The sequence below is a fragment of the Ixodes scapularis genome, unplaced genomic scaffold (genome assembly GCF_016920785.2).
Source record: "Ixodes scapularis isolate PalLabHiFi unplaced genomic scaffold, ASM1692078v2 PGA_scaffold8__174_contigs__length_109621045, whole genome shotgun sequence".
NCBI classification, from domain to species: domain Eukaryota; kingdom Metazoa; phylum Arthropoda; class Arachnida; order Ixodida; family Ixodidae; genus Ixodes; species Ixodes scapularis.
In genome coordinates this window covers 27,947,296-27,973,520 of record NW_024609883.1, presented here as the reverse complement: position 1 = coordinate 27,973,520, position 26,225 = coordinate 27,947,296, and the positions used below count along the sequence as shown (strand labels likewise).

The 26,225-nt window shown below is 46.4% G+C and overlaps 1 protein-coding gene across 1 annotated transcript in view; it reads right to left on the bottom strand.

Moving 5' to 3' along the window:
- Positions 1 to 2,725: 2,725 nt before the first annotated feature.
- LOC8028812 (protein tyrosine phosphatase domain-containing protein 1) overlaps positions 2,726 to 26,225 on the bottom strand; it is a 130,299-nt gene continuing 106,799 nt past the window's right edge. Inside the window, exons 5-8 of the mRNA XM_042286941.1 lie at positions 8,669 to 8,690; positions 8,329 to 8,613; positions 7,340 to 7,439; positions 2,726 to 3,523 (exon numbers count right to left, since the gene is read on the bottom strand). Of these exons, the coding sequence (XP_042142875.1) occupies positions 2,726 to 3,523; positions 7,340 to 7,439; positions 8,329 to 8,613; positions 8,669 to 8,690 (1,205 nt within the window). The remainder of the gene's footprint in view (positions 3,524 to 7,339; positions 7,440 to 8,328; positions 8,614 to 8,668; positions 8,691 to 26,225) is intronic.

The window sequence follows — 26,225 nt, the reverse complement described above, 5'->3', positions numbered from 1 at the left end:
TAGTAGTTTGTACAATTTTAGAGCAGTGCATGTTACAGCCTAAAGTGCTTCCTCAAGGGCTTGTGTACATATCCAGCTGATTTTTCGTTCCTGTCTGTGACCACCTTTGCACGGGTTATCAGAAGTATTCTGAAGAACTTGTTGTAAATTAGATCTGCCAAGCGCTTTGAGTGACTGTTCTCAATGCCCTTTTGGCAACTTAAGATTGGCGTGCCTTCAAGATAGGGTGCAATGAGTAGTTGCAGAACTTCGTGCACATTTGTACGCGGAAGGTGCTTAACAGCCTTTAAAAAAAAGCAGCAATGTTGTCCAGAAGTGCTGGGAACCTAGGATTTGGATAATGAAGTCCGCTTTTATCCTGGCCTTGCAATAAGACGAACAGATCTCGAGGATCACCTCTGTTACTCGTAGTCAACAGCATAACACAGGCGGTGCACCCAAACTCACTAATGAGTTTCACCAGATAGCCACCGACATATACCAGACCAGAGTATGTCACGGATGGAAATGGAGCCCAAGGGTCTTTCAGTTTTTTCAGGTCAGTGGTATCCAAAACGGGCACTGCCGCTGCTGTGCCCGACTTGATGTCAGACACCGCTCAGAAGCAGTGTCTGGCATCTTAATTTGCTTAGAATAGGCCTTTTCTTTGGCAATGTGATCAAGGGCTGCTGTGACAGCCCATGCATGACTCAAATCGGAGCGAAGTACAACAAACCGTCGTTAAAACAACAACCTACGAAGCTCGACCACCAGCGCAAAGCAGCTCGAAGGGACTCTCCGAGTGGGGCGAAGTGGAGTGAGGGGGCTGCGCCCCTGGCGGCAAGCAAGTGAACTACACACGGAGAAGAAATGCCGTTGAATCCCGGGCGATTGCAAAGGCCGTAAGAAGAGAAAGTGAGCGCGCGCTTCCAGTCCGGCCGTGGCACACCTTTAAGGCCGGTTCAGACACTTGCGTTTGAGTGCGTTTGACTGCGTTGCGGCGAGAACCGAAAGCGAGTGACCGGCACATCTGTGCTTCGTATGAAGCGTGGAATCCTATTCAAAGAGTCATCTTGGCACGCGATATAAGCAGCAGGGATGTCCTGGTGTCTCGCTGCCGTAACGCAGCCAAACGCAGTCAAACGCAACTGTCTGAACCTGGCTTTAGTCAGCCAGAAACGTGGAGCCGCCGTGGCGTCGGGAAAGCGTGTTCGTCTCGCACCCAGGAGGCCCTGGTTCGATTCCCACTCTGACCTTAATGTACCAAATTTTCTTTTCAAAGCAATCGATTCAATTTATTTAGAGGAACCTCCCTGAGAATTGTGACGTCAATCGGAGAATTATTTACGTGTTTTTACTCGGGGCTTTGTCGGCCATTTTTGGTACAATCGCTGGGTCACGCCGCCGCCGACGAATCCGGATTTTCGCGTGATGGGACATTAGTGCTTTCGCATTAAGAGGAATGCGATCCTCTGGCTTCGCAATTCAGTTACTCTACTAAGGCTCCTCAATATGGAAAGGTAGCGCAATTCGGCGTCCTATGTACCCGCGTGACACCGAGTCTACTATTCCCGCTTGTCACGACTTCACTCTTTCTCAGATGTAGGTCACCAGGACGGAGCGAAGGAGCTAAACAATGAAGTGAACTATGCATAGCAATCAAGGTCTTAGGATGCTACATCTGGTAACGCGCTTTAATTTGATACTCTCCCGCGGCTTCTAACCCGCAACAAATCAGAGTGCTGCAACGGAAGAGTCTCTCATGAACATGGATGTGGAAGAAATGAAGCGACGTGATTCAGATGACATTTCGATAAAATCCGGCCACCAAAAGCAACGGGGAGCCCCGGAGATGGCCTGACTTCATGAGCAGTGGATGGATCGACGTGGGGCTATCTCGCGATAGCCGACGCCATGATGTTGATGCCTCGGAAGCTTTTGTCTCTGGCCTGTCCATTGGCGAGCGACCCGTCGCGCGTACTGCAAGAGGCTGCGACCGCCTCGTACAGAACCTCCATGAACTCGGTGGCTCTGGCCGCGGTGCCCTCTCGCATCTTGACCCAGCCGGAGAGCACCGGCCGGGCCACGCCGTCGATGGAGAGCGCCTGGTGGCACAGTGCAGACGTCAGTCGTCGGAGCACAGAACGCCGCTCTTGGGACGACGGCAGTTGCAGGCGGGATACGAAGCGTACCAGGTACTCGGTGGTGAAGCGGGCGCCCTGCACCGCGCACAAACAAAGGCGTTGGTCTACGGCCCCCGCCCTTTATCCCGCGTTTACAAGGCCCACACCTACCCGTTTTTAAATAAGTACGCGTCGTACCGGAGTGCGTATTTGTTTTCACAAGTGCGCGAGGCATAATTGTCGCGTTAACATTCTTTCGGCGAAGTCTCAATACCGTCAGATAAGTTCCGCAATTTCCGGGGTTAAATCAGTCTAATGCAGTGTAAACTTTGCCAAGGTCGGGTACTGAAAACAGTGAAGAGCTTGAAACTTACGATAACTAAATTAAGCAGTCAATTCAATAAAATTGTATATAGACGAGTTCATCCTGCAGCACCCAAACACACACATAAAGGTTTTCACATAAATCACACTAATGAATCCTCTACTTTAATGATTTATTCGCTTCCAAGTTAATTAGGTGGGGAAAGCAAAAGCTAGCGGCATGATTTACGAAGTCCTCGCCTAGCTGTACTCGAGGCATTGCCTCTTCCGGCCTTTGTTACACTTCTGAGGCCTTGCCTTCATTTGCGCCACACCTGGGTAGCGAGAAACGTATGAGGAAAACGCTTGGCTCTATCGGTGCTTGCCCTGTCTAACTTGAGCAGAACGGCGACCGGGTTGTCGGGCTGGATGACCACTGCGGTCAGGTGATGTGTGCTGAGCACGGGCTCCTTGAGCTTGTCCAGCCAGAACCAGAGCAGCCCCGCCAGGAGCGCGGGGTCCTGCTCCACATTCAGCATGTCCCAGGCAGGACCTCGACTGTTGAGCTCGCGTTGGAACCTGCGCAGCCGGCTCAGAAACGAGGGCCCGAGCAACGCGTGCTCCAGCAGCAGCGCGCGCCCGACTTCGGCCGAAGAGACATGGGTAACGTCCTTGCGCGCTAATGAGCGCAGCTCCTTCTGCGATGACAGCTCCTTGAAGCAGGCGTTGTCGGCCAAAGCCTGGCTTTCTGATAAGTCTTCGTTTTCCAGGACCTCTTCGTAGGCGCATTCTGGGCTGGCGGGTGTTGGGGTGAACAGTCCAGACAGGCCAGCGACGAGCAGCGAGTCCAGGACGGTGTCGTTCTCCTGGGGGCCCTCCTCAGGCGAAGGGCTGACGAGCTCGGCCGACTGGCTGCCCTCCGATGCCGACCGCCAGCGGTCGCGCAGAGACGACGAACACAGGAACTTCGTCCAGAAGGGCTCCAGCTCCGTCAGCTCGAAGCTGAGTCTGGCCGCACTCACTGACGCCGTACTCCTGCTGCTGGAGGATCGGTTGGCGTCGACGCCGGAGCTGTTTTCGCAGAGCTTGAGTAAGCGCTCGCACAATGCGTAGAGAATCTGAAAAAAAACAAAAACAAGATGAGTTTTTAAAACATATCTTGAGAAGTCAGCATGCTTAAAATGAGTGCAACCGCACACGAAAATACCAGTCCATTTCCAAGAGCTACCAGACTAATTTCGTTCATCCTCGTTGTTAACATTTCACGCTGATCTTTGATTACTCGAACAAACAGGCTGGGCCACTGTCATTTTACGGTTCTGCGAATGCTAAGTCTGTGCTAAAACCCTGGAATAAGAACAAATCGAGAAGATCGTAACGTAAGTCTAGCATCGATTAAGATTAGTGCCAAATATGTCGTTTTCTTGTAACCCGATCACAACGGAAGGCGGCTGTCTTTCTGGCCCCTATTTAACCCGGCAAAACTAAATGTTTTATTCTTTCTAATCGCCATTGTGTGGGGTTTTGCAGAAGCTGCGAAATCCTGTTTAAATGCTACGAGATAAAAACGTTTGGGATAGCCGAAGACTGTGAAAGTCGTAGTATTCCCAGAGTTTTTGCTGGCAGTTTTTTCTAAAACCAAGAAGTTCATTAAAAAAATAATAAACCTCTAGCTTTGCCGTAGGTAATCCTTTGTTGACTTTAAGCCATATCTCTCACCATCTTGCCTATCACACCCTGCATTCTGAGGCAGACACCGAACACAGGCAGGCATCTGTCTCAAACCCAGTGCATAAAACCGCCTGCCAGAACATGCGACAAAGTTCGGAAAATGCCTGACAAGTCCCCTGTGTTGTATGGGACGGCGTCCCCAGAAACGAGGTTCCTGGAACGCGTTCCTTTGAGGAGGAAGGCCGCCGTTCCATCTTGCATCACTGGAATAGGAACTCGTTGCGTCTTCAAAGTAACCACTAATGGAACTTTCTTCATGCACCTCCAATTTTACCCGAATGTAGTAGGCATTTCAGATTTTTATTATCGACTATTTCGAACGTCAATTTTAAGCGAGAGGGAAGTGTCTAAAAGGTAGTCGTAAACAAAGAAATTTAAAAAACAAAGTGATCATTGCGACACGACACGTATAGTCGGTGTTCAGGGGAGACTCCTCCCACATTTTATTTCACTTTAGCAGAGCGATTACGGAAGACCTCCTCTCCAGCGTTTGCTATGCTAAGGTGAAAAGAGGTGAAAGGAGCATAATGTGAACTCTTAACCTGTCCCCGACTGTTGTTCAATGTGGATATTTTCACTTGGTTGCTTTATTTTATCGACGGATTATACAGCGAAATATTGTCATGAATGACAATTGATTTAGCAACGATTAACTGAGGGAAACTAAACGTTTAATGGGGCGAACTCGTGCCCGAAACTAAAAAGAAGAAGGCTAGCGTCGCAGGGGTCGATGGCGACGCAACGGCAGGATCGAGCGCTGGGGCGAGACTGACTAGGCAGGGTCACTCTGGCTTTGTTTTCTTTTTACGCTCGGGGTAAAAGTGTACGCGAATCTTCTCAATGAACGGAGAAGCGTATCTTCTCGATCAGGCGCGCGGCAATATTTTATTACAATACACAAATACAACATTAAAGTAATGACACGTTCCTTTCTGAAGCATAACCGGAACGCGTTTCTCTCGGAGCACAGAAACTTGTAGCGAGAACTTGTTCCAAGATTAAAAAGGAACGAGAAACAAGCTTTCGTTCCGGTTTGGGAAGAGCGTCTGCAACACTGCAAGGGCTATTTGCGCAAAACAGCACTGAACCCAACTTCTTGAGTCAGCACAGGGAACACTCGTCGCAAGGAGTCATGGGCGAATACACTGTGTTGCTCCCGTCTGTCACTTCTCGGGAATATGATTTAGAGCAACCGAATGCAGAATCGTAGCGAGGAGTCATTTGGTACATGGCTAAAACATACGAGGTTGGTTTGGGACAATCAATAACAGTTGAGACATTTGTGTACAAATATAAAAAAATGGCGCGTCATTCACCTTTCAGAAGGGTAGTGAAAGTCTAAAATCCACAACAACTGTTCAAAGCTGATATACATCCGCCTGAGAAAATGACAATCACAAAGAAGTTGAACATATTTCTTCTCTATGTTTTCAAGTTCATTGGTGTCTGTTTTGTTTTAACAATCCCACACCGTGTTAGAGAAATCCAGCTTGTACAACATAAAATATAAACACTCATATCAAATGAAAAAAAACCTTTTAAAATGGAAAGTCATTTTGGTGATCCCACTTAAAGTGCGGTAACATGTACCGCATAATTACGCGACGTGTTCAAAAAATGTTGATAGATTGAGGCACCCTAATTAAGCACTGGTTCAGAGTATTTAAAAATGACTTAAATTTTTCCTCGAAAACTATTTTTTTTTATCAAGTTGAGGATCAAGTCGTTATCTTTGCACCAGCATGAGAGTGCTGTGATATCTTACTTTAAGTAGTCGCAAACCGTTAAATCAGCAACAGCTCTAAACAGCTTAACATTCGTTGATTTGTAAAATCACCGATTCATGCACCGATGTCATTCAGAAAATTAGCGAATCTCTGGAAGCTAATCAGGGTTTATAATCTAAGCATAATAGCGAGTTTTAGTAGACCGTGTTTCCCCCTCCGCTAAGCCCCTCCGCTACCCGAAACTCTACAGCCAAGGCCATCGGCGCGCAGGCGCAGTGGCGGTTTCTTCGTAGTGGAGGGATAGCGGAGGGGGAAGCACGGTCTACTAAAACTCCCTAATATGACGGAACAAGTATGTTTCATATTGCTTAACCCTTGCTTCGCAAATTTTTCGTTACGCTCTTATGGCTGATCTAGTTCAATACACTACTTTTTAGTACCTCTAGAGTGCAAACGCTGAAGGTTATCAACAATAGCATATGAACATTAAGGATTGCATAAGTTTTCGTTTGTACAGTTTCTGAAGAGAGCTGAAAGCTTGTGCCTGAGACGACATTGAGAGATCCGAGGCATCCACTGTCGACAACCCACCATAGCCAGGGGGGGGGGGGGGGGGGGGGCGAGCTTAAGGGGCTTCAGCCACATGCCATTTGACCCCCCCCCCCCCCCCCCCCTTCCGCACCCTAAGTCATATACATCCAAGCTAGCTCGCCTATCCCGTAGGAGGAAAGGAAGCGTGCAAGAATATTGCTTGCAAGAATAAACGTCGATCCTCCGGCTCAGCTCTGCCATACGAAGAATCCCTGGTGGTGCACCTTGGTTTCGCGCCCTGACCACGGGGAGCAGGACCTCTGACGTAAAAATGCAATGCGACAAAAATCCCAAACCGACAAACACAACCAATTTTTCTTAACGCCATAAAATTTTGCGAGTGCCTTATATACTTTTAAAATGATGACTTACGGATTACTGATAAAGCCCGAGAATTGTCTAATTGAAACCATAACCTGAAACTTACAGAAAGCAAATAAAAAAAATACCGCGAACGTTATGCGTTTTCCTGAATACGCCCTTTGGCAGGGAACAATACAACAGTGAAACAGTAAACAAGTGATGCGTTGTATTTACCAGAGGGACTTGATTGACGTTCCGTAAAACAGGCAGTATAAGTAACAAAACACTTGGGGACGAAAAGCATCTATGTGGTCTTAAATAACGAGATGAACAAAAAATCTCACGATGTGCCATCTCCTAATTAGTTTGGGCTGGGTTCACATCTGAAACAATTGCTGCATACTTCTATCTATCCAATAAGACTTCTCTGGTTGACGACCGTGGGAAATCGCTGCAAGACACAACATGTATATACGCATGCTCTGTTGCAGGTAAAGAAAAGCGGGTCAAGAACTTCCAGCAAAGGCCTCCCCTCTTTGAAACTCTTATCAGAAGAATGACGCGAACAAGGAGAATACTGACCTTGGGTATATATTTGAGATGCCTGCCTTCGAGGCCGTGCAACACTTGGCGCTGTTTGAGCAAGTAATGGCTGAGGGTGAAGTCCACCGCCTTGGCTGGCCTGCAGGAAAGGCCTACTTGGGACGCCATTTGGCGAATAGCCTTCGCGCGTCTTACCGATACTTGTCGGACTTGGATGGCCTTCTGTTGGTCTGCCTGCAAGATGAGACGCAACCTAGGTCACCATTTGGTGTGTACTCCTCAAGCCGATGCCCAGAGCAATTTATCGACGTTAATAGCCTAAACTTGAAAATTCGTGATAAAATAAATGGGGAAAAAAACAGGACAAAATGAAGGACGCGTATGGCAGACGAACGCTTACTCACATCTGGAAGTGTTATTACACTTCCAGATGAACTTACGAAAACAAAAACGATGGATAGCCCCTTCCCAGCTGCACATGCGCCGTTCGATAACCAACCCCTCCCTTTATCACCGGTTACAACCTAAAAACAGAAAACAAATCTTAACGTGCGCGTTCTACTGTCGCCGATAAAGTATTAAAATCCCCCAAAGCCTCCCACGCTTTCTGCTTCTTAGATCGTCCTAAAATATCTGTATTCTCAAACACGGGAGCGCACTCACACCTGCTGCAGTGGACTGCTAAATGGCCAGACGGAGTCAGAAAGTTGCGGTCTCCCTCGATCTGTCATTTTTGCAGCTTCCCGTTTGGTCTCCATAGGCATGCAGTACAATGCATGCCTATTGGTCTCCATAGGCATGCGGAATGCAGTACACAACGCCCGAATGGCAGTGGGCAAAGCAATTTACATGTGCTTCAACCGCCTAAAAATTGGGTTACACATTACTGCTTCATACAGCGTCAAAGCGAAAAGATATTCCAACTAAAATGCTTCATGGCTTTGGTATTGGTGAGGCTAGAGCCCTAGGTCGCGTTTAGTTCTTTTCGTCCTTGGCGACAAAGGGGTCATCGGGTGGCGTTCACTCACACCACTGGGTAGACGATGAAGAGAGGAAGAAGGAACTGCGCGAACTTCTGGACGCATCCGATTTGCGCCTGGGTCTGCACGGAGCCGTGCCGCTTGAGCCTCACGTAGCGGATGGCGTCGTTGGGGCGGCATCGCAGGGCGTACACCAGGTAGCAGGAGATGAGGAGGCCCGTGCGCCCGAGGCCCGCGTGGCAGTGCACGGCTACCTTGCCCTCGCCCAGGGCGAACGCCATCACCTTGACCATGTCCAGCAGCGCGGGGTTGCTCGGCGTGCCGTAGTCCTTCCTGCGAAGCTGACTCTGGCTGCTGTCTCCCAGGCTCAAGGATCCGCCGCACTTACCATCCGAAATTGTAGAAGAACACTGTGTGGAAAGGAGAGATCGAATGAGGTTTTTCCGATGACTTAACCTTGAGTCTGGGTCACGAAAATGGACATTTTGAGTTGAGAAAGAAAAAAAGGGGTCGAACGTCTCCAACACAACCACTGCGTTTTCTGAGCCGACCTTCTTTATATAAACACAAACTGATGGCCAATGGATCGCAGATTACAAAACAAAATACTTCGCCAAAAAGAATGAATTAAATTATGAATCCAATAATAATTTTTACCACTGTATTTGAGCAGCTCGAGAAATAAACCATGTTTGAGTTTGGTAGCTGGGTTTAATATCGGGACCGTGACCTCACGAGGGTCACGTGACCTCAAAGGGGTCACGTGACATCACCGCGATCACGTGGCCTCACGAGGGTCACGTGACCTCACAGTTACGCCGACGCCGACGGCGACACCTCTCAAGCCGGAAACGGGGTCTAAAAGCTGCGCTCTAAAAACGGCAACAAGCGAGTTGGTTTACGTTATATACAGCGTCCCAAAATATTGCGGTGTTTTTTTTTCACCTCAAGAATTAGACTACGCATTGTCGAGCCCTCACTCTCCTCTCAAATGCAGAGTTTGTGGTACGAACTAGTGGAAACCAGATGCCAAAAGTTTCAGAACAAACCACGTTATCTTATCAAAAGTAGCGAGTGACCTACTAAAAATGTAAATGTGGAAAATGCGGCCCGTTTTCGCCAGTTTCCTCTAATTGGCGCCATTTAGCCTCATGTATTGAAGAGCTCCGTCGGCCGCCATTTTCCAATCGGAAATTTCTGAAAATCACACATAAGTGTAGCGTCCCCGGTGCAGCGTCTGAATGAGATAGCTGTTAGTTCTGGAAATCAGGCATCTGGGTTCGAAATACTTTTGCTACATTTCCGCGAAGAATGAGCGTTGGGCAAAATGGACGACAAGTAAGGGGACAAACGCACACGCATTAAAAGCAGCTGAGTTCATTTTAATTATACGGCATGTTTTATACGCGAATCTCGGACACTCTTTGACCGATTGTGCAGCTATTCACGCAGCCACCGGCGCGACATTTCATCGCCACAGCTTTCCAACACAACCAAAGGAAGCTAGAAGTATGTTCGATTCGACCAGAAAGTTCTGAACTATACTCGTTTTCACATCAAGAAAAGATCAAGATCTTTTCACAGCCTACAAAATGTACAGAAATAAGCTAACATCTGATTTGAAAAATACAAAACATGATTATTATCAACGCACCTATTTCCGCGTCCAGAACGGGCCCAGAAAAATATGAGACGCGGTAAATATCCTCACAAAAAATAACAATCGAGTCACAAAAATACAAACTGTGATTTTCGATGGCAAGCGTGTAAGCGGGTTGGACTTATCTAAGGCAAAGAACGAGCATTTTGTAAAAGTTGGCGAGTGCACTGCAGATACGCAAGCATATTATGACACACCTAGCGCGAGTTCCTTAGCAAACTCGATGATGTTATCACCAGTCACCCCACAGGAAATAGTACAACTAATAACACAAATAAAAAATAATAATTTAGGTGCTGGACGACCTTAAACCAGTTCCTATTAAATACGTTTTCCAAGATAGTAGCAAAGTCTTATCACACATCATAAACTGCATGTTAGAAACGGGTATATTTCCTGAGCAACTTAAAATTGCCAAAGTTACACCTGCCCACTAAGGGGGCGGAGTATATTTACAAAAATTATGGACCAATTTCGGTCTTGCATAAATTTTATAAATTATTTGAGGGAGTTATACAAATCAGAATGGACCATTGTTACGGGCTTTAGCTGAGCAAGTTGGTTCACTGCTTGTAAATGGAGCCAGCTGAACATGAAAAACACCGAGAAAAAATATAACATCGCACCGCTGGACTTGCAACATTTAATGATGCCTATTTTTTTTTTCTTCTAATCCTTGATTTATGTTTTCTTTTTTTTTTTACACTTAATTCGGAATTTATTTTCCTTTAACGCATTGATCTTTCTGCTGTCGAAATGTTCTCATCCCTTTTTTCTGTCTTCTTTAAGCGATCTTCCTCTTCTTCTACCTTTGCCTGGAACTCATATTACTCGGCAGGAAGTGATAGTGCAACGTATGGGGCACTAACACAGTCCTCGCCTTTTTCTTCGACGGCTAGGGCTTCTAGTATTTCACGGGCGCATTGATTTTTATGTCGCCCCACGATGTTTACGTTGCGCAACGTTGCCTCGCATTGGCATGCGCGACAACGGGCTGCAAGGTGTCCGGCCGCTGTCAGGTTTCGTAGAGTTGTGGTATGAGTGATGTGATGATGTGGTATGTTGATTGATTGATTTTGGGTTTTAATGGCGCAGCGGCTGCTAAGGCCATAGTGCGCCAGAACAATGGTAGAAGAATAAACCGTGGTGCTATTTATTTAAAAGTGAGGCATGCTATGAGTGTTTAAAATCTTTCATGAAATGCAGAGAATACAAAAAAAATCCGCTAACCTAAATGAGCTGTAGTAGGCCAATGCTCTTTAAGAAGCTAAAAACTTGGGTATGAGGAACAAGAGGCTCCTCTCCCAGCAAAAGGGCAGGGTGGAATCGAATCTGTTCACTGAAAAACCGTGAGAAGTTGGTGCGACGCTCCTCATGATATTTCGGACATTGAGTGAGAATGTGCAAGACGGAGAGTGATTCATCACATTCTTCACACATTGGAGCATCCTCCGCTCGCAGAAGGAAGCCATGTGTGAGTTCAGTGTGACCGATTCTCAGGCAACAGAGAACAACTTCATAAAAACGCTCGTTATGTCGGCAACTGGCCTATTTAGAAAGAGCAGGTTTCACGCGATAGACTTTAATGTGGACTACAGTATCACATTCCTCCTGCCATTTCTTTTTAATCGACTTTTTCAATAATGACCTATAATCCAAGTATGGGATGCAGGTAACCTCTGTGTCAATCTCCTGACATGTTCTAGCAGCTTTATCGGCCTGCTCATTTCCGACTATACCGACGTGGCTAGGGACCCAACAGAAATTAATGGTGATGTTGGAGTTTGTGGCGGTTACAATCTTGTTACGTACTTGCAGAAGAAAATCATTTTTTAACCTATCTAGGGATGGAAATACACGGAGAGCACTGAGAGAGTCTGAGAAAGCTACGGTGGCCTTGATATTCCTTTTGATGATAGTATCCACAGCTATCAGTAGGGCATATGACTCTGCAGAAAAGATGGTGGCTTCGTTGTTGAGCCGCTTTACAATACTGCATGACGGCCCTACTACAGCGCATCCAACACTACTGTTGCCCTTCGTTCCATCAGTGTAAAACTGTACAAGGTTCTTGTGGTTTTCGGCGATTTGAAAGAACTCTTGCCTAAGATCTTCCATGGTACATTCTTCTTGTCATACTTAGAAAGAGAAAAATTTATTGGAATAGGTGTGATGCTCCAGGGTGCAACTAGGCTGGGCAACGCTGCTGCCGGACTTGATAAGTCTATTGCAGAATTCTTGGCCTCAGATTTAAAGAGATACTGGACCAAAGAATTTAGAGTCCATAATAAGTGGCGCACGTTCTATCCACGAGCCAGCAGCCGCCGGTGTGCGCGAGCACACGCAACGGAAATGACGTCAAAGGCCTCCATTCGCGCTTAAAGGGAAGCTGAAGAGCTTTTCGAAAAAAATGAGTTAATGGTTGATTCTGACGCGTTTGTGCCTGCTGAGTCCAAATATCACAACCATTTGACCCAAAATAATCCCTAAACGCGAAAAAAGCGAAGAAATCAGAAGCGATCGCCGCAGCGGCACGCCATTGGCTAGCCACGCGTGACGCGCCACTACGTCATAAAAGGACCATCTCGATTCTCGTTTGCTCCGTCGCTTGCGGAAGTAGCCGGGCGCCGGGTCTTCTGCTCTTGTAAAGCGGGTTCGGCTTCTGATTTTTCGAAATCTTTCGGTGGATCCGAAAGAGGAATGTGTCCAGACGACCCTCGACGTGACAAAGCACGCGTTCCAGCCATTGGCAAAGTGGTAAAATGACCCCCCGCAGTAATAAACGCAGAGACGAGGAACCGCTTGCGCGGACGCGAGCGACATGGCCGGCTTTGTACCTTCAGGAACGTACTGACCGCTACTTATTGCAACTTAAAACGTTGACAATAAACGGAGTGCTATTGACGGGACGCCTCAAGCCGGATTAGCGTGACCCTTCCCAAAACGGTCGTCAGAGGACAGGAATTCTGCACACATCGGCCTTCGTGCTTGCCAGCTGCTGGACGCGTGAGCGTGCTGACTGCATTGTTCATCAAGGCTGAAGTGGTTTGAAGGGATAATATAATCGGCTTCGGGCGACGGGAGAGCTTCCCCTGAGATGAGACGGGTGATAAGATTGGGTCGCCGTTCTGCCAACGCCATGTCCTTGGGCACCATGCGTATAACCCGCTATTCGGCTAAATGATCGCGGCTTTTCTAGCACACTGCACAATTCTAATAACTTAACAGTTTTTTTCTAGAACAGTCGACCTACAATTCCTAGCCAGTTACGTTTCCTCTTGGCTTGTGACTTTTAATGCGCTGAATTGCCTTTGTACTTTCAAAGATGGTCGGCAGAGCGTCGGATTCAGGCGAGCCTTCTTCAGACCCAAACCCATACGTACATAGTTTTCATATGCGCCGTCCGAAACACATTTCGAACAAAAAACGGTGTACTTGCTCAAATCCACCCACCCCTTTAAAATCTCGGTGACGAAGTGGAAAAGACAGTAAGCGGGACGAGCGCTGTTCGTGAAAGTTGGCGGATACTTGTACGGCATCGTGCAACACAGCACGAGTCACTTGGTTCGGTGCCACGAGACTTCCGCAAACCCGTGAACAAACAAGAAAACAATCAACACGTCAGGCGATTGAGTCAATAGCATGACCACTCAAGGGACAAAAGCAAGCGCTATGCAGTGGCAGAACGACGACGGCTCGAAAAGACACTAGCCGCTACGAGGAAAGCGCGGCCATCCGCGGCGGGCTCCACCAGCCGGTCCTTTTGTGACGCCGGCTGTCGGGCTTCCTCCTCTCTCCCCTTTCCCTCTGCTTCGGAGAGGCGTGGCTTCGGCGCTCCTTTGAAGGCGCTTTTCCGGTTATTCCGCGCAGAAAATGACCAAACGAATACGATATTCGTGATGGGTGAGGTCTCGTTAACTAGGTTCAGGTGTTTTTTCTCATATTTAAAACCACTTCAGCTTCCCTTTAAGAAAACAGTGAAATGCATGGGCCTCAGGCCAAAGGAGAATAAAGACAGGCTTTTCATCTCTATAAGTGAAAGCTACATGCTTATTAGACCAATTAATCGCTTACCTTTTATGACAGACACCACTGAGTAGATGAAAGACTTGTCTTTATTCTCCTTTGGCACGAAGCCCATACATTTCACTGTCAATGGAGGTCTCTGACGTCATTTCTGCTGCGTGTGCTCGCGCACACCGGCGGCTGCTGGCTCGTGAAAAGAACGTGCGCCACTTATTATGGACACTAAATTCCTTGGTTCAGTATCCCTTTAAGGCGCAGAGGAAAAGGAGGTACAACCGAGGGTTTGTTCTGATATGTCCTTTCATACCGCGTGTCCAGAAACACTTCGAGTGCGGGGTGTCGGGGCATAGAACGAACTCTTAAGTGATACTGAAAGCCCAGGAAGAGACATCTTTTTTCAAGAGAGTATTCATTAGATTCAGCGTAGAGACTGGAAATGGGAGAGGTCCGGAAAGCCCCCGCTGCAAGTCGTAATCCTAGGTGGTGGACAAGATCTAAGGTCCGAAGAAGAGACGGCCGCGCCAAGCCGTACACCACGCAACCATAATCTAATTTTGATCCAACGAGGCACTGATACAAACGCAGCAGGCACCATCTGTCACTACCCCAGGACTCGTGTGAAAGAACTTTTAAAATATCAATGCTAGTAGGCATTTCTGTTTTAGTTGCAAGATGTGACTACGGAAGCCAAGTTTCTTATCAAAAATAATCCCTAAGAATTTATGCTCAGAATGAACATTTAGGGTATGACCTCCCAGAATTAAAGTGGGTCCTGCAGTGATCCCTCTTAAAAGAGAGAACAGAACACAGACAGTTTTCTCAGCTGAAAAACGAAAACCATTCTCATCTGCCCAACGTGTCATTCCATTAATACCTAGTTGGACTTGGCGTTCACAAACAGCTAATTTACACGAAGAGCAGGAAATTCGCACATCATCAACATCAACATAGAGTGCATAGGAGAGAGATAAGGGAGAACCAGTCTAAGAGGCTTCCTTTTGGTCAGGAACAGAATAACACTCAGCACCGACCCTTGGGGAACACCAATCTCTTGTACAAACGTTTCAGAATGTGTCGTTCCCAGCCTCACTTGGAACGAGCGCTCTTCGAGGAAGCTCTTGATAACTGCTAGTATTTTTCCACGAATTTCAGCTGAAAGTAATTCACTTAAAATACCGTACCGCCATGTGGTATCATATGCCTTCTCAATGTCGAAAAACACCGATACACAATTCTGTTTGTTAACGAAGGCATCCCTGACCGTTTTTTCTAGGCGAACAAGGTGATCAACAGTTGATTGCCCTGTCCGATACCCGCATTGAAATTTGTCGAAGAAGTTTTCCTGCTCTAAAAGATACACCAATCTAGAGGTCACCATTCGTTCAAACGTTTTTCCCAGAGAACTGGTGAGTGCGACTGGTCTGTAGCTGGAGAGTAATGATGGATCCTTTCCAGGCTTTAGCAAAGGAATCACAATTGCCCTTTTCCAGAAAATGGGATAAGCTCCACTGCTCCATACAGAGTTAAAAAAACAATATGATGGTGTCTAATGTTGCAGGATGTAAATGCTGAAGCATACTGTAATGAATAAGGTCTGGCCCCGGGGACGAGTTCTTTCCCTTGTCAAGGGCAATCATCAGTTCCAGAAGGGTAAATGGTTGATTATAAGCCTCGTTAGAACCACCGGTACATTTCATTGGTACTTTCTTTTTGCAAGCCTGGTATTTTAGAAAGGTGTCTGAATAATGCTCAGATCCCGAGACAGACTTGAAGTGTTCACCGAGAATGTTTGCCTGCAGTTTTAGTGTGGGAACACTGCTGCCATCCAATGTGAAGAGAGGGATAGTAAATGCACGGTAATCCTCTCTAATTCTATGAACCCTGTCCCATACGACTTTTATGCCTGTGGAACTGTTGACTGAAAAAGCATACGACATCCACGTGTTTTTTTTTAGATTGGCGTCTTACATTGCGGGCCTTAGCACGTAGATTTTTAAACTTAATGACATTTTTAACTGTTGGGTAACGGCGCACTATTGTACAGTGCTAATCACACTTGTCTATAACGCGCGAGCGAGGGGCTTTCTCCGGGGAGCGCTAGACTGGTGGCATTCGCGGAAACTAAGCTAGTCACGTGGAGCAACATAGAACCGCCCGCTCGAGGGGTGTCCTGCCCACTCTATCAGCTTGATAAGCGTTAAAAGTAAAGTGCTTTATGATATTTGTTTTTTTGTTTTGTGTTTTGATGACGACATTGCTTATACGCTTTCAAGCTTTAGTGTATTTATTGTTGGAGTAATGATGTTTGTAAAAAGCGTGCGAGCAGCCTACCGCGTTCGCCGCCAGCTAATATAGTGGGCAGGACGACACCCCTCGAGCGAGCCGTTCCATGTTGCGCCACGTGACTAGCTTAGTTTCCGCCAATGCCACCAGTCTAGCGCTCCCCGGAAAAAGCCGCACGCTCCCGTGTTATAGACAAGTGTGATTAGCACTGTACATGCGCAGTTTTGCCGCTTATGAGCTAGGCTACACTCCTCATTCCACCAAGGCTTTGGTTCTGATGGTAAGCGTCCTGACGTTTTTGGAAAAGAGCGCTGTGCTGCTTGGGCAATTACATTAGTCACGACTTCACGGGCTTCATTAAGATCTAAACTAGCTAACGTATCTGGATGCAACTCTCACTCCTTTTTAAAAGTGGCCCAGTCAGCCTTTTCCAACTTCCAACGCGGAGTTCGAGTTTGTAATGACTTAAAAGAGACTGTACTTTTTAAAACAATTGGAAAGTGATCGCTACCATACGGATTCTGAACTACACTCCATGAGAAGTCAGGCAGCAACGAGGCACTACCAATGGAGGCGTCGATGGAGGTCGATGATAAGAATGAGGCGTTAAAATAAGTTGAAGTACCAGTTTTAAAAAGGCAAAGGCTTCAAGAAGTTCAAACTGATTCGATTATTTTCCCGCGAACATCAGTTAGATTCCCACCCCGAAGGGTATTGTGGGCATTAAAATTCCCCATCAAAAGAAAGGGCTTTGGAAGTTGATCTAAAAGAGAGTGAAGTTATGCCCTTGTTATAGCTTGTGAGGGTGAGAAATATATTGAACAAACAGAAATCGCTTTATGTACTAGAACACGCACTGCCACTGCTTCTAAAAGAGTGTGCAAGGGTATGGCCATACAAGCAGCCAGCCTTGGAACCACTATAGCTACTCCTCCAGAGGAAATGGTAGCATTTAGGCGGTCCTTCCGGAAGACAGTAAACTTTCGGAGGAAGTTGGTATGCGTGGCATTTAAATGTGTTTCTTGTAAACACAGGGCTGCAGGTTTGTGTTCCTGCTGAAGATATTCAACGTCGTCAAGGTTAGTAAGTAATCCCCTGCAATTCCATTGCAGAAATGTTGCACCCATGTGTTGGAGATTCTTACTTTGGGGCGTTACTTGTTTTTTACTTTTATGGCGGGCCTTGGGGAGTCTGCCACTCCATGTCGTCCGTGTCAGACGCATGAGAGGAGGCTTGGGTACTTTCATCCATAGGTTCTGGGTCCTGTGGCGAGACCTTCCCAGGAGGTATGGAAAGACTCTAGCCGCGAGGAGCCAGGCGTCGGCCACGCCCACCTCCAGCCAAAGAGGCGGTGGAGGTGCCAGGCAGGGAGGCGCCGGAGACCTCCTGTTCCTGCCCCTTGGGCGTTGGAGCGGCACAGGAACTATGCCGCTCCTTGGATGAGAATGTCTTCTCCTGAGAGCGTGAGCCCCTCTCCTTTGAAGGGGATCGCGGGCTACGGACAGGCTTGGCCCTTGCCGACCAAACCTGTGAAGGGGATGCCGTCTGTGCTCCCGCCCCACTAACTGGGACAGACTGCTGTCCCGTGAGAGCGGGAGGGGTGGTCGAATGGCTGGAGGAGGCAGTAGACCCCCTAGCCGATACTGCACGCCCGGGCAGCTCGATTTTAAGCTTGGGCGTGGGGGTCTGCAGTGGCTTCCGGTAGTCCAGAAAGGACGTCTGGGTAGCCACTGCAACCTTCAGTGGTGCATGTCCCCGCTGCACCACCTGCGCGTAGCCGCCCTTTCGCAAGAAAGCAAAACGACGGCGGGCCTCCAGGTATGACAAGTTTTCTTTTACTTTCAGAGTCAGTAGTTCTTTCTCATCTTTCCATACTGTACATGATCTGGAGTATACCGTGTGGGCCTCGTTGCAGTTTGCGCAGTGTGCGCTGTTTGTGCAGGAGTCTGTCTTATGGTCAGTTTTACTGCATTTCGCACATGTGGCTTTCCCGCGACAGTTCTGGGAGCCATGTCTGTACCTCTGACACTGAAAGCATCTCCGGGGGTTAGGGATATATGGCTGAACCCTGCAGTAAAACGTATCTGGCCTTGACAGCTTCAGGAAGTGCGGCAGCTTCAAATGTTAGAACAATGTGTTTTGTTCTTATTTCCTGCCTGTCACGTCGCATGCAGATACGCCTTGCGGCCACGACTCCTTGGTCAGAAAGACCTTCAGCTATTTCATTGTCTGTTGTCTCTAGAAGATCCTTCTCGGAGATTACTCCCTGGATCGTATTCAGTGTGCGATATGGCGTGACTGACACCTTATGGTCGGACACTGAACGCAGTGCAAGGAGCGCCGTACTCTGCATGCTGGTTTCAATTTCTACCAGAAGGTCGCCAGGATACTTTTCTTTTTTTTGGCTTTGAAGCTCTTTCCCACAACACTTTCCAGTACTTTTGCAACGAGGAAGGGTGATAATTTTGAGAGCTGTTTGTCACTTTTGGAGTGAATAACCAAAAAGTGGGTAATTGGAATGAAAACATGGAGTCTTGTCTGGGATGATAACTTCGGTGCGGCCTCTTTTCAGAGGCCGATCAGGTTGGTTTGACTTGGAACCCATAAAAGTGGGGAGGTTTTCAGAAACTCTGGCGCACCACCCACCACCGAGCCCAACAAGGAATAGGTAGCACCCCATAGCAAGTATGGCTTGGTTGGATATGCTACACTACCAGTGCTACCCAGTAACTATAACCAAGTGCGGCTCAAGAAAAGTATCTGTCGCCACCCAAGGTTAGCCCTTGCCGCCAAGGAAGGGAGAAAAAGGAGCAGGAGAAATGAGAAAGAAATGAAGGAAACAGGACAGGTAAAAGGGAAAGATTGGAGGAGACAGTAGAAGAAAAGGCGACTAGACTGAATCATCCTGGCCGGGCCTTACCAGGACTCCCGTCTACGAGAAGCAGGGGCCGAAATGGTGTATTGCCTCACCCAGGGGGCCCTGAAGGGTCCAAACCTACCCCGGGCTCGACTCAACCACCAGGATGCCCTTTTCCTCGGACACGGGAAAGCCACGCACAGCCATACGTGGGCGGGCGAACCCCATGGCTCGGGGTCCGTGGTGACGCCACTCACCAAACACCTGCTTTCACAGGTGCCCCCTGCGGGGATGATGTGGTATGAATGTAGCCGAGGGTACCAGCGATTGATCTTCTGACCGCGAACGGCACAAATATTTTTTTTTTATTATTATAAAGTCAACAGCTAACGCTTCGGAGTTTTTTTTTTATTTTTAATTTTTTACATATGTGTGGCAGATGCGAGTTTCATGACATATCTGAGTCGAAGAGTATGCCCAAGTACTTGATGCTGTCAACCTACTCCAGAGGGAGAAACCTACAGTCGGGTCAGTCTGATCCGTGCAGAACAACAGACGAAGGCGTGTTCACATTTTTTTAAAGGATTCCGGAAGCAAGGAAGTTTGGTTTTGGACATGTTAATTTTAATTAGGTTTTCGCCAAACCAGTCCATTACTTGTGTCGCATCTTATGCTAATAGACGTGCTGCACTGTCATTATTGACATGACGGGAGACAAGTACAGTATCGTCTGCATGGTGAAAAATATTGCAATTTGATATCCTGACTGAAATGTCGTTTACGTACAAATTAAAAATAACGGCGATAGAACAGATCCTTGAGGAACACCAGCTTTGATAATCAAGCGCCTACTCTTGAAATTTCCGACACTTACAATTTACGAACGATCTAAAATGAAGTTTTCTAGCAGAAATACGAAAGGACCGCGGAAGCCGAAGTTAGACAGTTTTTTTTTTAAGAAGCTGCTAATGGCTGACAGTGTCGAATGCTTTTACTACGTCGAGAAAGATGGCACAGGCGACTAGATTATTATCAAATACAGTATGTGTGATGTTAGCGAAATCCACAAGCATGAACCCAGTACTTATTCCAGCCACGAAGTTGTATTGCGTTCGTCATAACATCTCGGAGTGGTCGACGAAAGTATTCATTACAATGGACATGTGCAAATTTCAATATCTCCCCGATGCAAGGCAATATGGAGGTGCACTCCAACTTATTTCTTGTTCCACCTTTAAAAAGTGGCCTTAAAAGTTCTGCTTTCAGATCAGTAGGAATCATGCCAGACAACTAAAATTCATTCAGCAGAGAAGGAAGGACATTTTTGACAGATTCAAAATTTCGGCATAGATCCCTAACATGAACGCCGTTGATACCACGTGACCTATACCGTTTGATATAAAAAAGTGAATGTAAAATGTGCTCATTGAGTGGTGGTAAGAAAGCAGAGGTCGTCACTAGAATGAAATGCCATCGTCACTAGAATGAAATGTCGTCGCTTCAGAATCTCTGGCGATACCGGATGAAGCCGCAAAGAGCTTGTTAACCCTTAGTTGCGTAGTGGCCACTACAGTGGACAAAGTTCTTTGATTTTTAAATAAAGTGCTAGGCCGCATAATGCCCGTTGGCATGGCGTCCACTCCAGTGGACATGTGTGTTTTCGATTGCCACTCATAACTGGCGCCACCATTCCACTGGTGTTGACATAGTCAGCATCCACAATTTCCGTTTTCACAAATTCCAGGGAAGGCACGTGCATCCTCGCAAAAGCGTCGTAAACTGTTTCGAAAACTTATTTCTCTTCTGTTAAACATATTCATACCTTCGAGGCACTCTTGATATTTAATCTGTATAAATATGAGTGTTCAATTAGTGTTTATTGTTCAGCATGTTATCTATTTGTGGCTTCTCCACTCTGGTGGACACCATGAAGTTTTCGGGGTGTAGATGGAGTCTAAAAGTGCCGTTTAAAGTTAATTTTAACAAATTGCACATATATAACAAACGTTCCGTTTGGAGTCTCAGTCTGTAGTAGAGCTTGCATAACTAGGTACATGTAAAAAACAATAACAAAGCAGTGTCATCTGTCCCTTATACCGTAACGCGCGATAAGAATAATACATTTTCTGTCTTTTTAAAAATATACGCAGCATCATACCCAAACGAGACCAGCTGCATATAGTGTTCTTGAGGACAGTTCGTCTGACATAGTCATTTTCACCGAAACCTGGTTAAAAGCTGATATTGGGGATAAAGAACTTTTCTCTGTACATCTATGCTATAATATTTTCCGGCGCGACCGGCCGAGCCGGTGAGGTGGCGGTGTGCTAATTTCAATAAAAAGGAATATTTCGTCTTTTAACATTTGTTTAATAAACCATAGCTTAGAATATATGTGTATATGCACTTGTACGCCGTCTAGTAAAGACATTCTTGGTGTATATTATAAGCCACCCGATTGTGTTTCATCCTTTAAAGCTGAACTGTGCTTTTTCCTTCTGGACATAAAAAAATAATTTCCCCAAAGCTGACTTGCTTCTTTTTGTCGATTTTAATTTTCCTTCTATAGACTCGTCTAATCTATCACCCGAAGGCTCCGGCGCATCAAAATTATTCTTACATATGTGGCTCATTTTAAACTTCACGCAGCTAGTTGATAAATAAACACGTTCAGATAACATTCTCGACGTGATTTTAACGACGTCATCAGAGCTTGCCAAATCTATTCACTACTGCGATGGGCTCAGCTAGTGATCACAAAGTTCTGCACATCGACTTGTCACTCCCCGTTCTCATGAAGCAGCCCACTGCCGAAGTCATTCACGACTACATGTATAACAAAGCTGACTACGCATCAATTAACCGTGAGTTGGCTATTTTCTACGGCCATTTCATTTCTAATTTTTATTGTAGAGCATAAGAATAAAACTGGGCGTTATTCAAGAATAAATTGAACAATCTTGTTTACATGTTTGTCCCAACCATTTATATACGCTCTGATGCAACGAACCCATGGTTTAATGAAACTTTGCTATCATTAGGTAACCTAAACAAAAGACTTTTCGCAAAAGCGAAACGTACGAACACTTCCGAACTTTGGGATGCTTATATTTCTGCCCTTAAGATGTACACGGGTAACCTCAGACTATAAACATTTTTTTTTTCCACGACTTATCTAACATACTTCGTACTAATCCAAAGAAGTTTTGGAACTTGGTCTTGTGGAAAAGTGGCAACCCTATCACCCATCTCAGAAACGCTAATGGTGACCCCCTCCCGAGAGCGACTGCCCTAGAGTGTGTACCGATTACTTTATTTCAGTTTTTACAAACGGGTGTTTCGATAGCGTTCCCATTCCTTCCGATAAATCCTATGAGTTCATGCTTCCTATCACAGTTAACTCCGCCGGAATAAAAAACAATCTCGTTGATAAACTCAAACTTAGATCATCTGCTGGCCCCGATAATATCAGCTCTGAAATCTTTAAAAAATACTAACTAGTATAATTTCTAGCCAGATTTTAGAACTGATCTTTACCAAATCACTATCAGAAGCCGCCTTCTCTCTGGCTAGAAGATAGGCATGGTCATCCCAGCTTTTAAGCACGGTAGTCGCTCTTCGGTGTCTAATTATCGCCCAATACATTTAACATTTATTTCTTGCAAACTACTAGAGCATATACGGTACTCCTACATCGTGGCTCACCTTACAAGTAATTATTTTTTTTCTTTAAACAGCAGCACGGATTTCAAAAGGGGACTTTTCTGCGAGACTCAACTCTGTGATTTAGTTCATGACCTGCACACTTACATCATATGTCATACTCAGACTAACGCCGTTTTTTTTTTTTTATTTCTCAAAAGCATTTGACCGTGTCCCTCATCAACGCCTGTTCTCTAAATTGTCATCTCTTCGCCTTGACCCACTCACAATTGCGTGGATACGTGACTTTCTCTTGTCCCGCGTGCAGCTAACGTGCATTAATGTAAGAACTCTAGATTGGGCGAGTTGGTTGTTCATGTTTGTCAACGTTTAGCGCACTCGAAAAACTGTCACTCAAGCAATTCCCTACACACCCAAAGAACACTCCTCTCACACAGCGCTCACTATACTTCGTTTCAGCTTCGGTCCAGTCGATGCAACAAGCGCGAGCATGTGGCCCAGAACAGCGCTTGCACTGCACGAGCGAGCGTGCTTGGCACGGATGCTGAAAGCCCGGAGCTCGCGCTTGTAGCTTTGGCTGCGTCTGGACCGAAGCTGAAACGAAGTATAACAACTTTGTATTGCGTGTTTTACTTCGGCTTCTACTTCTTCAGATTTTGGACGATTTGCAAATAGAAAAAGACGACATATGAGTACAAAATTCCCGTCTAACGCTTAGGCTAATTTGCGGCTAAATAGTCAATCTCTTTTCGTGATAATGTTATCGACGGCGTACTAACACGTTTGTCCTCTAGTCGTATGATGTTCTCGGCTTCGATGATTTCCATTGTTAATTGGTTTACACTTTTGCCCAACACGGTGCTGTTGTTGAATTGTGCGACACACCCACAATCCCGACAGTGTATCCCCAACAGGCCAGAGTTGGCGTTTACAATGTTGTTGGAGTGTTCTCGAAGGCGGTCATTTAGACATCGCCCAGTTTGTCCAACGTATTAGCGGCGAGATTTTTTGGTGGCTCCCTCCTATGGTTCCCCCTTGTGACGTCATTACCTTGCGAACAACAAGTTCGATGGTGTTTGTAAATAGCATGGTGGAAGCCTGAAATCATTGCGCTCTCAAAGCAACACTGCCAACACCGTCGAAAATAAAGGCCTTTCATTCCTCTTATTTCCGTCGATGGTATACCCTTTCCGACGTCATAGCCAGCTTTTGGGCCAATCGTGGAGGCCGATCACAGCGACGCTTTCGGTCGCGCACGTCGCCAATTGTCTTCCACGAGAAAGGGGGAATGAATAGACAACACCCTCAACGCAATGCACAAAGTTGGTCCTATGCTTCTTGGAGCAGCAGATTGCGGGATTTGAGGGTGCGGTGACGTTTTTGCAAAGGCTGGACAGTTTGGTGGGCGCTGAAAACATGATATCAACATTGACTCTGTTCGCTGTTTTCTTGAGGCCGTAGGAAAAATTAAGGATGTAAGGGACGATGACTGGTCTTCTTCTCCTGTCTCTGTGTGTTTGTTTGACACAGTTCTCTTGCTTCATTTCTTTAAGAATAGTTTCGACCACTGACACCTATAAGAACACAGGGTACCCTGCTGACTTCAGTCTTGCAATTGGCCCGTCGAAACTCTTTTGTATGGAATGCGAGCACGACTTTGCGATTGAGCTCTTAAAAAGCCTCTGACACGCCAAAAAAAAACATTTTTCATGCTAGGCGTTTAAATGGCATGTCAGGACATTACAAAAAGAATTGTTTCACTATATAGGTGCGTAGCTTTTTTATAAAAAATATAAATACGAGGCCCAATACAAAGTTCCCACCAGTACACTGTGACGTAACAGTGTGCCGCAAGGTGTCGGGGCGGTCAGAAGGGAGGCATCGCCGGAAGTCACGCGAGTTGAATCCCTCCTCGTGCTTACCGCGAGCGCGTGTAATATTTTTTAAACATTTTTGTTATTCTCCGCACCTCCACGAGCGATCCAAGCAGACAAGGTTTCTTTATTTGCTTTTCATCGCTTAATGTTGCTGTAACGGTAGAAGAAGAGGAGTCAGTGAATTGACGTGATCAACTACAATGCCTAGAAGGTGCTGCGTGAGGCACTGTCCCGGTATTTCAGCAACTGAAGGAGAGATCACACTGCATGCATTTCCGAGAGACGGCAGGCGTCATCAGCCTGGAGAGCATACGATGATTCGACGACCTCGGTGTCCGAACCTTCAGCACTGCAATTGGGCGTGTCGTACGCTAGCAATCCTAATTTCTGCGAGCGTTCTAAGTTTTTTTTTTTGCAAAACTTGATAGCTTCTTTTGTGCCCAGTATAGCTCTGTATCATCGGACTGACGGCATGCACTCGTACACTGGCTTGTACTCGCAACGCTTTCAGCATTGGCCTCCATCACGTCGATCCACTGACTCTTCGTCCTCAACTCTTACAGCCCGCAAACTAACCAACGGTGCAGCGATAAAGAGCTAGTGGAACTGAAACTTCGTTTCCTACAATCGCTCGTACAAAGAGCAGAAAAAAAAGAAAAAGAAAGTTTTAGGCACGGTCGCGGAGAGCACGAGGAGTGAAACTCACGTGACTTCCCGCGAACCCACCTTTAGTGACGTAGGACGATGCCTCCCTTCTGACCACCCCGACACCTTGCGGTACACTGTTACGTCACAGTGCACTGGCGGGAACTTTGAATTGGGCCTCGTATTTCTATTTTTTATATAAAAACTACGCAACTCTATAGTGAAACAATTTTTTTTTTGTCATGTCCTGACATGTCATTTCAACGCCTAGCAGGAAAAAAACATTTTTTTGGCGTGTCAGAGGCTCTTTGAGGTATGACCGCACTATGCCTATTTTCACGAGTTTTGAGTGCGCGGAGTTGAAAGGGAAGAGTCGTTCTTTACCCTTGGGTCAATAGAACCAGCAGACGTGGTGAGGTAGCACCACCAGTCGGAGATTTAAGAATCTTAATAATCCTTCAACCGGCAACTCGTGGGTGATTTCTAGGGAACTCATGCAGTATTTAAATACCGAGAGGACGTTGTCCACCGAGCTTGAACAATTGTTTTCATCGGTGGCTAAAAAATTAAAAAATCATCCACGTATCTAAACCCGCGCACTACTTTTGTGTCATCTAACGTCTGTTGTAGAATCCCATCGATTGTGCAAGATATAGGTCGCTCAGTACAGGTGCAATGCACGAACCTATGCACACTTCTCTCTTTTGCAAGTAAGTGTGTCCATCCCAGGCAGCAAAGGTGGATTTAAAATAGATGGTAAGCAATTCCAGAAACATATTTTGAAGCATGCCTGACGCATTCTGAAATGCCTCAGGCATGCCCCATCTAAAATCACTATCAAATTTACCTAATTAACAATTTCGAAGCAGTTCAAAACAGGGCTGCCCGACTCATCTTTTCTACCTAAGATTCTTCATTCAGTGTTTCCGCCTTA